The 18,023-nt window shown below is 41.4% G+C and overlaps 1 protein-coding gene across 2 annotated transcripts in view; it reads left to right on the top strand.

Moving 5' to 3' along the window:
- The window catches only part of RNF141 (ring finger protein 141), a 259,994-nt gene that overhangs the window by 191,298 nt on the left and 50,673 nt on the right, over positions 1-18,023 (top strand). For both annotated transcript variants that reach the window (XM_086955955.1, XM_086955954.1), the window contains one exon: positions 3,773-3,880. In XM_086955955.1, the coding sequence (XP_086812081.1) occupies positions 3,773-3,880 (108 nt within the window). The remainder of the gene's footprint in view (positions 1-3,772; positions 3,881-18,023) is intronic.

Consider the following 18,023-nt stretch of genomic DNA (forward strand, 5'->3'; position numbering starts at 1 on the left):
CGGAAGATCAATGATTTGTTACGGTTGAGTCCACTGGCCAGAGACCTCCCAGAATCTGTCCAGATGGCGCAAAAGACCGGGGACAGCCGCTTGGGGATATGCTAAGTAGAAGAGCGCATCATTCGTGTATAGGGAGATGATGTGGTTCGTCTCTTCTACCCGGATACCCCTCTGTCCAATTCCGCTCTCATCCGACCCGCCAATGGCTCAATGGCCAGGGTGAATAGCTGGGGTGAGAGCAGGCACCCCTTACGGGTGCCGTGCCCCAACAGAACGGGCACCTGCAAGTCGTACCTGAGCCTGCAGCTCAGGTGCGACTCATTTGGTATTTGGACTCACCAGCGGAATCTGGGGCCCATCCCCACGACCCGGAGGACCTCCAAGAGGTACCCCCAGTCAACCGTATAGAATGCCTTAGCTAGGTCTATAGACACGAGTACCATCTCCTCCTCCTGGTATCTCAATTTGTGCATAATGTGGGTTAAGCAGCACAGGTTCATTGCAGTGTTGCGGCCTGGTATGAAGCTAAATAGCTCGCACAATTTTTTTTGTATCCACATTGATCAATAGTGATTGGAAGATAGGATGAGGGTTCGCGGCTGTCCCCTCCCTGCTTCAGGATCATGCATAGGTCACCCCGTCTCATAGTGGGAGGGAGGACTCAACCCACCTAGACAGATGATCTACAAGAACCAGAAAATATCTCATATTAGAAGGCAAAATATGGAAGGGTAATAGAATATCCATCCCTAATCTCTGCCAAGCTCTTCCAGGCGGAGACACAGGAGACTCAACCACACCCTCCAAAACTAAAACTTTGTCACTGGTGTTACATTGCACACACTGTTTAACTAACTCATCAATTTGAGAATCCATTCTTGGCCACCAAAAATCAGCTCTAACTTTCCTCTTGAATCCAGATGATCCAAATGAACAGCTGAGAACACTCTGGAGGAATCAGTTTATCACTTCTAACTACTTTGCCACCCACTACCGATAACTCATCACAGATTTTCCAAAACATTTGTAACTCCGATGAAAGACACTTATCCTTGGGCCAACCTTTCCTAATCAAAGACATGACCTCATTAGGAATAGCATCATTGTCCAACTCAGCCGCTCAATTATCCTCAGCAAAGGAGAGGCTGTTCTGACTGATGCAAGCCACAAAACACTCTTCAACTTCTGTTTCCTAATCTTGTTCCTCCGTATCTGCAATGGGACGTCTTGACAAACAATCTGCTCTACAGTTCTTTCCACCTGGGATATACTCTACATTAAAAGTGTATTCCAAAAGGTTAGCAGACAATCTTGCCAAATGAGCAATGGTGCATTTTATTTTTTTACCAGACAGGATGTCAACAAGAGGACAATGATCGGTCTTTAGCACAAAAGATCTGCCCCACAAGTACTGTTTAAACTTTTCAATACTCCAAACACACGCCAGAAGCTCTTTTTCTATAACAGAGTACTTCCGTTCTACAGGACGAGGCATTCTTGAAGCAAAGCCCACCATGTGCCCTGAGAGTATGAGACAAAGGGGTTCAAACCGGTACCTCACAAAGCGAAGCAAATTCAGTTCCGCCTTCAGACATTAAAGATGCTCGCTGTGAAGTGTAGTATCCCGTCTTCTGTCGCCACTGAAGGAAAGTCAAACGGACACTGTAGGATCTTCCAAGGCACAAGCAGCAACTGACACATCTAGAACAACCGTGGCATGAGGCACTTGTTAACACTCTTGATGACATCATACTAGAGATTCTGTCAGCATCACCACAGTTATCTATGTTCTCACCTATGGTGGTGGTTCTACATCCGTGAGGGTAGAGTTAGTCCAACATATTAGCTATGGAAGTCATCCATTTCCATGCAGAGGCTATGCACAGAAAAGAGAGGATCGGATAAGTAAATGAGGTTTCTCCTAATAAATGATGTTTTCTTGCTAGAAATATCAATCTCCATCAAAAAGAGACGATAAACTCTGCATGCCCATTATATTCCCAGTTGGCTTTTAGCATGTTTGCTTTGCACCACTGAGCCAGTTTGGTAGGAAATCAGTGGTCAGGTAAACATGAATGGGAACAATGATCATATGTACTAGGATATTGTTAGCCCAGGAGAAGTACTTCAAGTACTTCAGGTACGTAGTGTCCTTTAGATCTCTAATCCAACTTCTGTCCACTTTAAAAAAGGTTGTGTAAGAGAGCAAGGCCACCAAGTGTGAGTAAACCTATTTTTCTCATCAAAGCACCACTTGCATCTGTTACAAACTAGTAATAACTTGCCCAGACCCACAGTTTTGCTGGTTTTAAGTACTGTAATTAATGGATGTTACTAGTACCCATTCTAATAAAATACAATTCATCACCCTCAGATTGAAGAAAGAAAGCCTTTTACTTTTAGAGCAGGATGCTAGTGTTAAGTCCTGTCCCTCCTTGTGCTGCTGTTGAAAAGTCTTGCCTAATGTAAATCTTCCCTGCTCAGCTTCCAGGTTTTTGGCCAGTAGTTGTTCTCAGTGAGAGATAGGCCTAGGCGGAGTGTCTCCTGGGAATTATATCCGTACACTAAACTGAAATAAGGGCCTAATTATGAATTATCCTTGGAAATAGTTGTAAACTCTGCATGTAACCCATCAGACTAATGAATAAACACATGACTCTTAGGTTTCTATGCAGAAATATTACATTGTGCTGAGAAATCACACAGAAGGTGCACATTATTCTGTGTTGTAAGTGACACTTGGAGAAATAGTAATACTTTGAGGGTATTGCCTAATATTTCCAATGCCTTTTCGTCTTCTAAATTGAAACTTGAATGACTCAGGTGAAAGTGCTTCATAAAGTGTTGAAAAGGGCATTAAAAAAGAGAGGAAGAATTAATATAGTAAATTTTTCCAGGCAGAGCACAAGTAAATCAAATACTTTTAAAATGTAACTATTTACTTAATCCTTTGCATGTGGTTTATCAGCAGCAGTAGACTCCTAACAAGCGTCGGGAAGTAATAGGCATACGCAGCGTGCACATATTCCATCCATTTCCTGGTATTTAAATCTGCCATTAGATATGATAGCTTACTTTCTGTTAGCTGAATTTCAACCAATTTCCACTGGCCACTCATTTCTTTTTAATGTGGTTTTGAATTCCTTAACCTAACATGTTGTTTGGTGGGTGGGTAGAGAAGGTGTCTCCTGCATCTCTGTGAATCTTAGTTTTCAAAGGTTTGCTTTACCAAATGGTTGTTATATGATCTACTTACATTGTAGACTCTTAAAGATTGTGCAAAGTTTAATCGATATTTGAGCGGGCAATATTGTGTATGTTACAAGGACATAATGGGTAAACCCGGATTCAGGTGTGACGTCTTACGCTTCTGCAATGCATAGGCATACTTTGCCATAAAGCTCTGAAAATGTTATGCTTGGGAATTGACCCCTAGACGTTGATCTCCTTCGATTCTAAATAAAATCTCTAACAATGAACGGAGTCATCACATCAGTTTCCTTACCTGAGGGTATATTAGACTAGTCCCCCATAATTTAAAGTTAGGTAAACCCTTGTGGCAAGTTATCTTTAGGCCAAAGATAGAAAGTCAGCAATGATCCCTATTTACATGAAAGAAAGACCTTTGCTTCTAATTTTCATCCTAAAAATACACAGATACACTTGATTTATTTAGAAACAAGTAATTTGTCACACACTACTTTCCCTAATCGCACGGTTATTATATTTCGGTCTTGAGATTATCTTATTTCTATCTTGCTTTCTTTTACAGAGTTAAGCAACTGACTGATGAGGAAGAGTGTTGCATCTGTATGGATGGACGAGCAGACCTTATCCTTCCATGCGCCCACAGCTTTTGCCAGAAGTGCATTGACAAATGGTGAGATTTAACACCTGTTTTTAACAAAGTATTATAATTCAAACATTTCATATTTTGTAATTGAATGAAATCTGTCGCGCCGCTACTTCACACCTTGTAAAGTCGTGCATCAGTAGCTAGCTGGAAAACAAGACTAAGGATCACAGCTAATAATTTTTTTAATAACAGGAATGTCATTTATTGAATGTTCCTCTGAATTTCAGCTTCCACCAAAACGAACGTGAAGCAGTTACTACTTCATTTTTTATTTTCACATATTTCTTATCTGTCATCATAGAGCAGATTGGTCAGTCATTGACAATATAGCGGTTCTACCATTTTTTTCTGATATATCGGTATAGGAGAAAACATTTTTATATACCGCTTTTGTTGACTTTTCAACTGCATTTTTTTACAGAAGATGTCTGCACTGGGATCCCAAGCCATTTACTGCGTCTTGTAGTGTCTACGCAATCCTCTACATGGTGTAAAATACTTTTTTTGGGTGGAGGGGGAATCAAGGGCTTGACTAATTAAATTTGTATCCGAAATGGCTTAAAACAGGATGTGTGTTAGCACCCATACTAGTGTACATTTCTCTTCCTTACTTTCCCGTCCCCCTTTATCAAGCAACACATTATCTCTTTAAGGTGAGCTCTAGGCAATTCCAGCCTCTTCTAAATGCTGATGACATTATCCTTCTAGACCAGATATCATCAGGTCTTTAATTTTGTCTGATGGAGATGAACAACTATGCACAAAACCACTTAAAAATGAACACATCAAAAATAAAAAGTATAGAAAGTCTTAACAACGATATTTATTACGGTAGAAACTTCTTTGATAATCTAAAGTATGCACTGCTCTTTACAAAGTTATACAATAAAGCATTAGTCCATGCAAATTCCTTACATATGTTTATTGCTTTATGGGGAACAGATGTCTCGATCATCTAATTCAGATGTTTAAAACTAAAGTTCCACCCTCAATAGCTTATGCAATAGAAAATACCCAGCTTAGATCCTTGATATTTGTAAACAACAGTGATGGGGAGATTTTAATGGTCTCTACCAATACAATTAGAGTCGAGCTTTGAATTGTGAGCCCATTTGTACCGTCTTTGGCGAATATAATTAGATGGGGTTATAAAATGCCACTCCTTCTTTGAGATCCCTTTTTATGGCAGAAATGAAGCAAGACTGCTCTGCCTATTTAGTGTTTTTAGAGACATTTTAATAGAGCCTTGGAGTACTTTGAGTGTAATGTTGATTTGTTGAGGAGATGGTTGCTAGGCTAGTTACAACTTTTTCTTAGAGCCCAGTCTCCCTTACTTAAGTTACATACTTGATGAGGCAACTTCCCTAAAAGTCTATAACAGATTGTGTAGAGATATATCACTGGGACGGGCTCAGCCCTATTTTCCTTTGTGAATCTTCCATGGTATTAGACATTTTGTTATGTGCCTCTGTGTAGGAAATAACCTTTTAAAGAATGTCTTGGAAAAGGAGGAATAAGAATTCTCAAATATTTTCCATTTGTGACCTCTGTCACAAATGAAACCAAAATATGTTCCACGTTTGTACTTACAACTAGCACTAAATGAGGTCAGAAATACATATTTACTACTTCTTTTTTTTAAAAATGTATTTTTTATTTCATCATGAAAAAAAGTACAGCTGAAGCATAAAATCACAATACTTATGTTGAAATAGAAAAGTATTTTACGTATTTAGACAAATATAATTGTAAGGGGTGATGTTATCTTGTGGTCCTACTTATTAAGCTGTTACAATTTACATACATTAATGTGTAAAATAATGTTCTATTTCAATTTTGCGACTGCTTTTATCCATTTGTTGAAGGTTAGGTATATTTAGAGTGCTGAATGGTGATGGGTTGCTATCTGAATAACTATTTTACCTAATGCTTCTATCTACCATCAATTATAGTGGCTGACTAACTCTCTTCCTTCAACTTAGAAATAAACCAATTTGAAATGTTAAGATTCGATCTACGATATAGTTATATCATATACTTTAACAATCACTAATTGAATAATTTCAACTTATTCTCAATATTTAGCAAGACGGTACATTTACATAATACCAATAGGACTGAATAAATTCTCTTCCGTATCTACAAACTACCAAGATGGCGCTACCTGCCGTATTAGAACCCTTCTTCTTCTCTGAGTAGAATATGATATATAAACTACCAAGATGGCGCTACCTGCCATACAGTAGTTCTTTCTCTTCTCTTTGAATATAACATGATGTAGGTGACAATTGAAGTTATATTACACCAATGATTAATTAAAATATGTAGGTTGCAAATATCTATAGCATAAAGATCCAAAATAGAAACCGAAATAATTAGGATCGATATAAATTTTATCAGCATATACTTTTTATAAACGGTGATAAAGTATATATTAACTTTGATCTATCCTTTGGATATTAGGAATAAGGATATATCCGATACTTGTAAACACTATTCTGTATAAATGATGTCCGTAAACCCCGACTGGGTGTCAGTCATCTACACCTATTCTAAATCGGGTATTTAAGTCCCTACCCAAGATGGCGCCGATGCTAGACGCCACTCCAAACATGTGCTAGATGGAAGTACTCCGAATCATTTTGCCGGTAAGCGGAGAGAAATAATATTGGGATAACCTAGTAAAGTTATAGCCCAACGTGGTAGTATTATTTATTAGGTTGAGAAGATCAGACATGGTGAAAACGAAGTATAAATTTTAAGTCGTAATGGTTTTTATCTCTATGATTATCTCTTAGGTCCTTACCTAAAACTATTTTTGAGCAGCAAGCAAAAATATTTTCTTACTTGAGCGCAGGAGATATGATTTACATTTATTCAGGTAACCTCTGAAAGAAACTCTAAGACTTTATCTTAATGGAAGATAACTTATCCTAACCTTTGCGATAATGTTTAAATTGCATTTCAGAATATGATAACCTGCATCGGTCGGAAATACTTACATCTAGCGAGAAACATATGAATATACGTCCTTTTCAGGTATTCATTTTCTCTTGATTATAATAAGTTCGGGTATGAATAGGCTATGAAAGGGCTTTTGGATAAATCTAATGATGTTCATGTAAGATATAATATATAAATGTTATAAATAATGGACTGTGTTATTATTTAAATAGGCGAAAATTCAACTATTAACTTTGTTCGTCTCGATACGAACAAGATACAGGATACTTATCATGCCCCTACATCATACAATGTTAACCCGATTCTAATTTTAGAGTTTAGAACTAGTACTTTTAAAATTATAGTATACTAGTGATATAAATCCAGGTGCTGTCTCTGAACTGAACAATTATGCCCCTACACCATACAATGTTAACTTGATCCTAATTTTAGAGTTTACAAATAGTATTTTTAAATTAGAGTATACTAGTGACAAAAATCCAGGTTCTGTTTCTAAACTGAACAATCAAATTACTAGATTGGGATGAACATGAGATTCAATTTATGACTCGTTTTAACATTAGTTCAAATTAATCAGATTTTTTTTATAGGAAACCGATTAATTTGATGAGCCACCCTAGGATTGATAAATCGCTTCGCTCTGATAATATTCCTGATAATTAGTTAACTTGGTAAGCTGAACTTAATATATACTCACACTGAATGAAAATCACCAAGGGGTTATATCTTTTATTCACTATTGAATTTATAATATCTTTTCACCCTTTGGATTGTAACTCTGTGGTATTTTTCACATGACTGACATTTGCTCTTTTTTCAGATATTTTATCACCTGGATATAAATTCTATTCATCCTCAGATAAATTCTCTTTATCTCACAAAATCGGTGTAGCACTTAGAACTATGATTTCTACTCTTCCTTTTTATGGCTTTCCTCTTTGCACTTGTAGGTCTGTTTTGCAGGTTCCTTCTCTATTAGATTAGGATTACGAAATGATATGATTTCATGTGAATTAAGGATCTATTTTGTTTACTTTTAGCCCTGACAAACTCATTGGCTGAGAAGCCAGATAAAACACGTGTTGGTAAACGTCTATTGGTTATTTGTAAAGTTAATGAAAACCCTTATGATCTGAACCCATGGATTGGACTGATGGAAATATGAATTTGGATTGAAAAAATAAAAAAAGGATTAGAAAACAAAAGAAGATACGGAATCCATAATTTTTTGTCATAAATTGCTGTTAATTTGGACACTTGTGACTTGCTAGTCTTTGCTCAGGTTGAGATCCTGTATTTATAATTTAAGATAGGAACTCTATCTATTATTACAACCTGTGGTAGGGGTTGTATCCCTTCCTTTAGAGCATTCACTAGCTTAAAATATAATTGAATGAAAATATTGTATACTATTTTGCGCAATTGTTCCCTACTGCCAATCTGCTGTGGAATGCTCCGAGTATCAATCAGGATTTCAAATATTGAGAGGACGTAACTAGGAACGTTTCCCTCCCTAGCCTTGACTCCAAAGAGAGGCCCATAATGCAGCTAAGTAATATAGCTGAAAATGTGGGAGTCCCCATCCCCCTCTCTCATTTGGGAGGGATAGGAATGCATTAGCTCTCCTTGTTCTGACATATGACCAGATAAATCTCGCTACCTCCCTCAATTAAGCAAAACCATAAACTGTGTATTTCCAGAGGAATTGTGTGGAAGATATACAACAGGTTGTCCCAATGCTGGAGGTCATTTTTAATTTTCCCCAATATAGGAAGCATATTTAACTCTACAATATCTTCCACCTTAGCTGTAACACAAATCCCTAAATAAACCGCTTTCTCAACAATTCGAGTGTCCGAAGCTATGACAAATCTATTTGTCAGGATCTGAGTTTTAGCTTTATTCAGCAAAAAGCCCGAATAGGACCCAAAATCTTCTGCTATACTTTCTACGGCTTGCATTGCTCCATCGGGGTCAGAAGTGATTATAGCCACATCGTCAGCATACGCCAGGAGCTTAGTGACCCAGTCGTGTAGACTTACCGGAGTAATGCATGACGAGGCATCCAGCCATCTAAGAAAGGGGTCTATATATAATGCGAACAGCAAGGGAGAGGACGGGCACCCCTGCCTGGTCTACCTACTGATTGAAAAAGCCTCCCATTCCTCCCCCATTATTCTTAGTCGTACGATGGGGTTTATGTACAAAACCCGTAATGCATTAATGAATGAAACCTCCAGGCCGTTGGACTCCAAGACCTTCCATAGATAGTCCCATGCCACACGATCGAACGCCTTCTCGGCGTCCAAGAATGCAACCCCCAGAGGCTTGGAAAGGATTTCAGTAGCATCAGAGAGTGAAATTACCGTTCTGACGTGTATAAATCTGTGCTGCCAAACTGAGACAAATTGATACATCACAGAATTCAGCCTAGTGGCTAAAATCTTGAGTACAGTTTAGCATCACTATTGAGCAGCGTAATGGGCCTATATGAACCCAGACTGATAGGATCTTTACCCTTCTTTAAGAAGATGACAATATTGGCTGTGCCTTAAGAGCCAGGTGGAAGAGCTCCCTCGCTAACCTCCTTAAGTAAGCCAAGCAAAGCCTGACGGAGCTCTCTAACAAAAATCTTATAAAACTCAATCGCTGCCCTTAGCCTTAACTGCAGGTAGGTCCTGAATTGCACAATATAGCTCCTCTTGCGAGATAGCCAGCCCCAATTGTATACCCGCCTCCTGGGATACCATTCCACTCAGGAGAAATTCTGATACATCCTCCTCCAGAAGAGTAGCAGAGGGAGAGGCACTATATAGATCCTCATAAAACTCCCTAAAGGCCTCTCTGATATCCCCAGGATCTGTAACTACCATCCCCCTCATTTTCTTGACCCGTTCAATAGGACCTGACGCGACCTGTTGCCTAGCCCTAACTGCCAAAAAACGACCGACATTCTCACTGAATTCGTAGCAGTCTTGCCTTTTGGCCAGGTACTTCCCTGCTGTCTTTTCAGCATTGAAGTCAGACAAACAAGCTTTAATAACCGTGATAAAATTCAGAGTTGCGGCAAGATCTTCTCCCTTAGCCACCTTGCATATCAATTCTGTTTCCAGACCGGCAAGCTTCTGATAAAACAATTTAATCTGTGCAGCCTCTTTTTTTCTGCTTGGTCAGGCTTTATTGCAGTTTCTCCCCTCTCATTGCTGCCTTGAACGTATCCCACATCATCACGGGAGGGGCCCTACCTATATTATTCTTTAAAAACTCTCTGATCCAACCCCTCATATAATCAACATATTCATTGTCTGATAAGAGTGCCCTCTCAAATGTCCAGCTCGTATACTCCTTTCATATCCCACTAAGTAGTAACTCCAAAACAATAGGGTTGTGATCTGACATTACTCTTGGAAAGAGGTCCACCCTAGCCTTCTGCACGAGAGATGGGGAGGCTAAAAAATAATAGAGCCGATCAAATATACCATGTGGGGCCGAATAATAAATATAGGCAGGATCATCGGGTTTTAATTTAGCCCACACTTCTACCAGACCCATATCTTTTTATAAATTATTATAATCCCTCATAAAATGCAGTTACGCCCTTTGCTAGATACTCGAGTACCGCCAGGGATTCCTCTTGAGCCATTAATATTTAAATCTCCGCAGACCACAGATGGTGCCGGCCAAGAAGGCAGTTAATTAGCTAAAAAATGCAATACACCTGGACCATCTGTCACTGGAGCATATACTGAGCACAATTTAAAAGAACCAGCACCATTCTTGCATTCCATTATAACCCATCTACCATTCCTGTCCACCACCTTTTTTCCCAAATAATGGAACTGCATTTCCAGAGAATGGCAACCCCCTTAGCCCTAACATCTTGCGAAGTATTCTAAGACCTTCAGCCTAAGGATTTATACAGATCACAGTCTTTCCGTGCAATAGGAGTTTCCTGAAGACAGTACAGATCGGCCTTGAGGACTTTGAGATCTTCTTGAACCTTTCTCCTGTTAGCACTATCGTTAAGCCCACAAATGTTGATAGTTGCAATTCGTAATTTAGCCATTTAGCTTTTCAAAATAAAAACAATAATTTTCAAGCTGTAACACCACATTTCTTTATCTTGAACATTATATTGCCTGTCAAATCCACTAGTCCTAACAACCATCAAAAATAGTCCCTAGTCCCTGGTCTTTGATACCATCCAATAAAACACAAAAATCCACTTCAGCTGCTGTTCACCCTTCACCAGTTAAGCCAGTTCTCCCCCTTGCCTCCACTCATCCCCACCCCAAATCTTCCCTCCACCCACCCCCCTCCCTACCCTCCCTTTGAAAGCAGCCGGACCCATATGGTCAGAGTGATGGAGGTAGCAAGAGCACCACAGCACCCCCCCAACCCCCTGTGCACCCTTCTGTTCTTCAAACCATTTTGCCAAAAACCGTCCCGAGGCCCATTAAAAAGAGAAAAGGTGAAAACTAGTTCTCATCGTTCTTATTTCCAACCGACTTGTTCCAGATACTCTCTCGCCTGAATTTCAGAGGTAAAGAACTTAAATGAACCTCTAACAACAGTTTTCAATCTAGCCGGAGCCAGCAAGTATGCCTCAAAGCCTGCATCTTGGTACGGTTTGATCAGTTGTCGCAGTTGCCATCTGCGTTCCACCATGATGTGGCAGAAATCGAGGCGAACAAAGAAGAAAGAGTCACTATACTGTCTTCTAGCTTCGGGACGAGCTTTTAAAAAAATAGTCTGTCTAAGCAGGTAGTTACCAAAAAAATACTAAAATGGCCCTCAGCTGGTTAGTGCCCCTGCCAGAGGATTTACGGATGACAGCAACTTCAGAAAGCAAGATGGCGGCGGCAGCGTAGTACGCCGCGTTAGCTCCCCTTCCTCAGTGCCTGAATGTGCCCCTAGGCTAGCCCTCTCCAGAAGAATACTGCTCACCTCTGGCTGTGGGGATGGGTTGCATTACTCAAGCAGCCGCGGAGCACCAGCTGGGCGGCAGAAAATCTGAGGAAGCACCGGGCGGAACTTCCAGGCGAGGGAGGATGGAGGAGGGGCCAGGCTGTGAAGTCGGCTGTTACTGCAAGGAGGAGGTGTAACCCTTTGGTTCACAGATCTCTGACATTTTGTTCTACCTGGAGGTTGTGGCTGGATTCTGCATTGGCTTTGGACACAAATTGGTGCAGAGGGCTCAAAGAATAGTGTTGGCTCTAGATGCACAGAAGAGCCTGGAATTATGCTTCCAAAGACCTCGAGAGTAGGAAAAGAAGTTGTGGGAAGAAATGCTACGCAAATTCAGGGCTCTAGACCGGAGTCCTGATCGAGCCAGGTAGCTAAGCCTAATGAGCCACGCAACCCGAAGAAACAAGCGGATAGTGGAGGAGTTGGAAAGCAGAAGACCCCGGCTGAACGCCTACAAACTGGGGGACGGAAAGCAATTGCTCCAAAGATGATGGAAGAAGGAGGGGCAACCCCGGATTGGGATGATCTCGCCCCAAATTCTGCACTGCCCCGACTGGCTATTGCGGAATTTTTTAAAACTAAGGAAGGTATACAAAATGTATGTAGTCTGGGGAGAAGCCAAGCCAGCGACCGAGATGGCCGCATAGACGCTCGGCTTCGTGATCCCTCTCGCCCCGCGCATACATCCTGACAACTATCCTGAGCCGTAACAGCATATTTAGGTAGGCGAAGGAAAACTTTCACTGACCGTTTGCTCCTGAGGCTTCTACGTGCGGCAGTCCCGAAGAAATGTCCCCGACTGTTCTGCGGCCCTCACTGAGCTTGGACCGGGGTGTCGAGTGAGAGAAACAGCCGGCCGCACCCGTGACAACAGCGGCCATTGGTGGAGGTGTGGAGTCGGCCGGAGGGCGCCGGAGGTTTGATGGGCCGATGGTGACAGTGCCGACCCAGTCCATCTAGCGGAGTGCCTCGTGGGGATGCGTGGCACAGCAGGATCGTGGGGAGTTCATGATCCTTGGCCCCCTTTCCAGTGTTGTGTCCAGGCATAACTAAGGACTTCCCCCGGAATCGGCGGGCGGCTCCCGGGGAGCGGCATAGATTTTGTTTAGCCCTTTGATGACTCTTCTCCGGGAAGCCTGCCTTGACTTTCTGGGTCCCCGCTGTGCATCCTGTTACGCCCTGGTGTGGGGCCCGGTCCTGAGGTGAGGTGAAGAAGGACGAGGCCGGATTAGTTAAAATGGCGGCTGGCACCCTCTTACGCAGAACGCACCCGGATAGAAAAGCCGCAGTGCGGGAGAGTTCAGGGGTCTGGCGGCACGAGAAAGAGCCCACGTCCAAAGATATATTGGCTGCTCTAACGACCCTGCATGCGGTCCTGGTCCGTAACGCCCGAGACCTGGGAAGACGGATGGCCGCCATTGTTGTCCCGCCGTTCCACACGGGCACAACTCGATCTCAAGGAAGTACCGACGTGCCCGCCTCTATGTCGGCGAAGAGTGCTCCAGCTACGCCTGGTTTCATGAAGATGCTGGAAGACCCGGCTCATGAGATCGCCCTGGACAGATCTGTAGTACATGTGAGTGACTTACATCTAATCAGCGGCTGGGGAAACAACGCCGATCTACGTCTTGGGCTGCCCCGGTGCCGTCTCAGCGCTCTCCGGATGGTGTGACTCTCTCTCCTTGGAGGGTGAGGCTGTGTTCGGACTTGAGGATGGTTTCGGGGTCGATACCGACACGGACGGATTTCCGGCATACCTATTGGGCTGGGTTTTGGTTGCTGAAGTCCCATGGAGTAATAACATGGCCCGGTCCGCCCGGATCACTTGGACCCTCCACGCTGCTCTGTATGCCGATTGATAGGTGGACGTACGTCGGTACTACAGATAGACAAGGCCAGGGGTGATACCATCTAGGATCCAGTGGACTTATTGATGGCTGACGGTGATTTGGGGGACACTCGACGGGGATTTTATTGATAGTGCTATCGGTGATTAATGTTTTCCATGGCTATTCTGATTTTGCTTTTAGGATGCTTACTGGGAGCGGGGGTGGGGGGGGGGCGGGTGTAAATATCGAGGGCCCTTCTCCACTTTTTTTTCTTCTTCTCTTCTTTCTCCTCTTTTTCTATATTTCGGGTCTCCTTTAGGGCGACAGGCACGCTGCTGGGGGGGGTAGGCCATGGCCTTCTGCAGGGGTGCAGGGTGGGGGGTAGGGGGATGGGGTTTGTTTGTCCGTTCTTCGTTTCTATGGCCCTTTTGTCTTTCTTCCTTTTTGGTGTCGTCGTTTTTCATGTTTCCTACAGTATGTTTCGTTTTGAGGGGTGGGGTGCAGCCTTGCTATGGAACGGGTTTGTGCTTACATTTCTCCTGTTTCGCATGCCTTACCCCCAATATTTCAACTGTACTTGCACTATTTGCGGATTTCCTGATTCAATCTTGTTATTGTAGGACCATGTATGACTGTATGGCACTAACCCTTAGTTTTTTCTTTATTGTAAAATGAACCTTCATAAATCCTGCATCTCGGCCAGTACGCTTGAATACAAGTCATATCCTGGACACTTGTTGGACCCCGGTTTTCGGGCTGCCATGTTTTTCCACATTGATTTGCTGTATTTACGACTTGACTAGCGGCCGGCCGGGGTGGTTATAGGCCCATGCTTGTATATGCTTGAAATAATAATAAAGGTTCCCAAAAATATTAATAAAATAAAATGTATGTAGTCCCGATCTCATGCAGAACACGAACCTAGAATCTCTGACTCAGCCTTTTGGTGAACTTGGGCGAGATCTCAACAATGCAGCTCGAAGTTCTGGAAGAACATTGGGTCAGCACACCAGGCGAGATGGCGCGGGATGCCACTGTGAGCGGCCCTTGCACCCTATCTGACCCCTCATCTGGTATGTCTGTAACTATACAGGAGGCGCTTCTGGGGATCCAGCGTATATCGGAGCCCTCGATGGCTTAATGACAGAGAACATCATATCGGATAATACAGACAAGTTTTTTTCACTTGCCTAGGATTCATTATCAGGTCTCTCAGATTCCGAACATAGTGAAAGTGGGGATAGCATCTTGACTTCGGATTCTAGTACTCTCGAGACCCCACAGACTGCCCTAAAGCGCCAAAAACAACTAAGGTGCTCAGGGGCACAAGGGACCTGTAGAGATGCAAAAAAAACATGGAAGGCGCTCCACCGGCACCAGTATAAAATGGGACTACTCTCACACAAGGATTATCGGTCCTACGGAATTGGCGTTGGGTCAGGTTGCAGGCCCCTCGGAGGGGCAACATAAAGAGTCAGCCGATATGAATTCTGCGCTAAGTATGATTCTAGAATCAATTACGAGCATCGGGCAGAGACCAGGGCGGATGGCAAGAAAGGTAGACAAGCTACAAAGAAGTTGGAGACCGCAGTTCGGAAAGTTGGCAAAGTCTGCGCAGAGATCGGGGAACGGATGAATGTCATTGAAGTGAGAACCGAAGCTGTCGAAAGAGAACTATCTGTTGTAAGTGAAGTCTCTACATCCCATGAAGCTCAATTAAAAGATGCAATGTGTAAGCTAGAAGATATGGCAAAACCGCCAGAGGAGGAATAATCTCCGCTTTCTTGGGATCAAGGAAGGACTGGAGGGGGAGGACATTTGCGCTTTTATATTGGACTTACTTAAGGAAGCTTTCTCGGAGCTAGGGGGGTTGGGATTGGGACATATTGACTACTTCTGATAAAAAGATTTAAGCTGGACTCGCACCAGGATCTGATGGACTTGTTACAAAATCCTCCAAATGTTTTTTGGGGGTTTTAAAGAATATAACTGTTTTAAATGTTTACCTGTTTTTTTAATTAATATTACGTAGATTGTATGAGTGACATGGGCTGTCTTGGGAATTGAGATGTGGGTTTTATTCTGTTTAATATGTTGATTGTAGACCTCAGTTAAGGTTAAAAAAAAATTGGAAAAAATAAACTTGAAAACTATCTGTTGTCATGATACAAAATTTTCATGGTGTGTACAGAGGTTTGAAGAGTGGTATAATTATTGCATAAAATATGTGGTATGAAACCAATTAGGTTTTCAAGCTTCCTAACAGTTATCATTGGAAAGTCAAATGTTCAAATATAGCCTTATTAATTAATAACTAAAAAGTCTTGCAACTACCGGCTATTAGGTTGTTTCCTTGCCAAGTTTCTGTGTTGTGTTGGTTCAGTGAGTAGCAGCATGACTTTATTACTGCAGTCAGACTAGAAATGAAGTATTTAACTTCAATTCATATTTTTAGATCAACTTATGTTATGGGAATTTCCAGTTAAGACTGATCTATTTTATATTCTAGAATTATGTCCTTACTTATGAAATATGTCATATGTGCAAGATAAGAAACCCATTTCAGTCCCCGCAAATTTTTGAAGTTAGTCAAAATCGTGCGAATCCCATTTTCTGTCAGATGAAATAAGGTTAAAAATGCAGTGTAGTTAAAAACAGGAGCTATAGCCATTATAAAATGCAGGCCTACTTTTAACGTATCTCTTTATCTTTTTAGTTCTGTTTATCTGGGGTGGTAAACATTTAAATAGGCTAATTTTTTGATTTTAGTTGTTAAATATATTTTTCGACTGTTTTATGTACAATTGTCTAAATAAACTTGTTCTCTACCTACCTAAAAAGGTTACAAGGTTAAAAATAATTATTTTAAATTATTTAACAAAAATGTATTATATTTTAATACTTAAAAAATATTTAAAAAATTATTGATACTAATGTAATGCTTTCCCATAGTCCTATGTCTGCTTTGATGACAGAGGTCTTCACTTACATGTGAGCGGTTTCTAGTAGTAACTTTACACCTGTAAATTCATTCTTAGTTGTCTCCACCCCTAGAAGGTGGCTTTTACATATACAGACCTGCCTTAGTGCTGCCTGTTTTGATATCAGTCAGCCCGTACTGATAAATCTAAATCAATATGTAAAAAAGGGCAAAGCGAAGAGCACAGCAACAGTATTTATTATCTTCCTCCTTTCCAAAATGTTTTGTTAAAGGAGGAAGATAATAAAGACTTACTGTTTGAACATAGGTAATATACTCCACTCTTTACTCTTAACTCTTTTTGACATATTAGCTGTCTACACATGCTGAACTGCGGGAAAGAGGGAAATGGGCACATGCAATTCTACACTTAGGCGTAAATATGCATTTGGAAATGATGAATAGCACAAAAGTGTAGATCTAGACCGAAGTGCAGGAGTAGATATTACATGTGAGTACATTTACACATAAATTCACCCTTGTGAAAGGACCTTCGTGTTTTGTGATCCTACAATCCACGTTGGATATAATTATTTTTTTCACAGCCTTTTTAAGAATGCTGTATTAGTTTAGGGCATTAGTTTAGGGCTGTGCACCAGAGAGTTCATGTTGGATCTTACATACCCTTTCTAATAGAATATCAAAAAGCAGAAGGGTATAGCAAGAAAGCAATACAATACGCAAGGGATGTTATTCACATGGTGGGACATCCAACTAATTGGAGCACGGTCTAGAACCAGTTTAATTCTTTGACCTTGAAGCAAAAGGATTCAGTCGCCGATTTACAGGTGATTCTTTCTTTCCTACTAAGTTAGCAAATGGCCAGGGAATAAAACATTTCACCTGAGAAAGAGGAAAGTGACTCCCCTCAACTGTGTACTTGTTAAAGCACTGCTTTTAAACCAATTCTGGGACATCTGTACATGTTCCAAATGGGCATGCAACATCAAGGGCTACCACATATTCTCTTTACAAAAGAGCTTTTTGAACTGGTGAAAAGGTAAAGTCTTCCTTCGGTCCTCTGCACAAAGTTTAGTTCTTAGATATGCATCATTAAATTTAGGGCTGCTGCACGTGGTACCCATCTTCACATGCCCTGATCTCTTACTTTGGCACTTGGAGTTGGTGTGGGATCTAAGGGCTTGGATTTGAATTATAGTGAGTGGAATGTGAGGTGACTCCTACCAGGTATTCTAGGTTTGTATCTTGATCTCGTGCTGTTGTGTTTGCTATATAGTAACATATTGTACAGCACTGATAAAGGTCATAGGTGTTAGCTTAACATTACAATACACATTACCATATCTCTCAATAAGCACCTGTGTGTAAGTGGTGATGGCACAGTACCAGGCCCATTAATCTTTGAATGTTGTGAGGTCTCTATGAAACCTGAGTGGTATGATTGTTAAGACTGGATAGTGGAAAT

Source organism: Lissotriton vulgaris, chromosome 2_1, assembly GCF_964263255.1.
Source record: "Lissotriton vulgaris chromosome 2_1, aLisVul1.2, whole genome shotgun sequence".
NCBI classification, from domain to species: Eukaryota; Metazoa; Chordata; class Amphibia; order Caudata; family Salamandridae; genus Lissotriton; species Lissotriton vulgaris.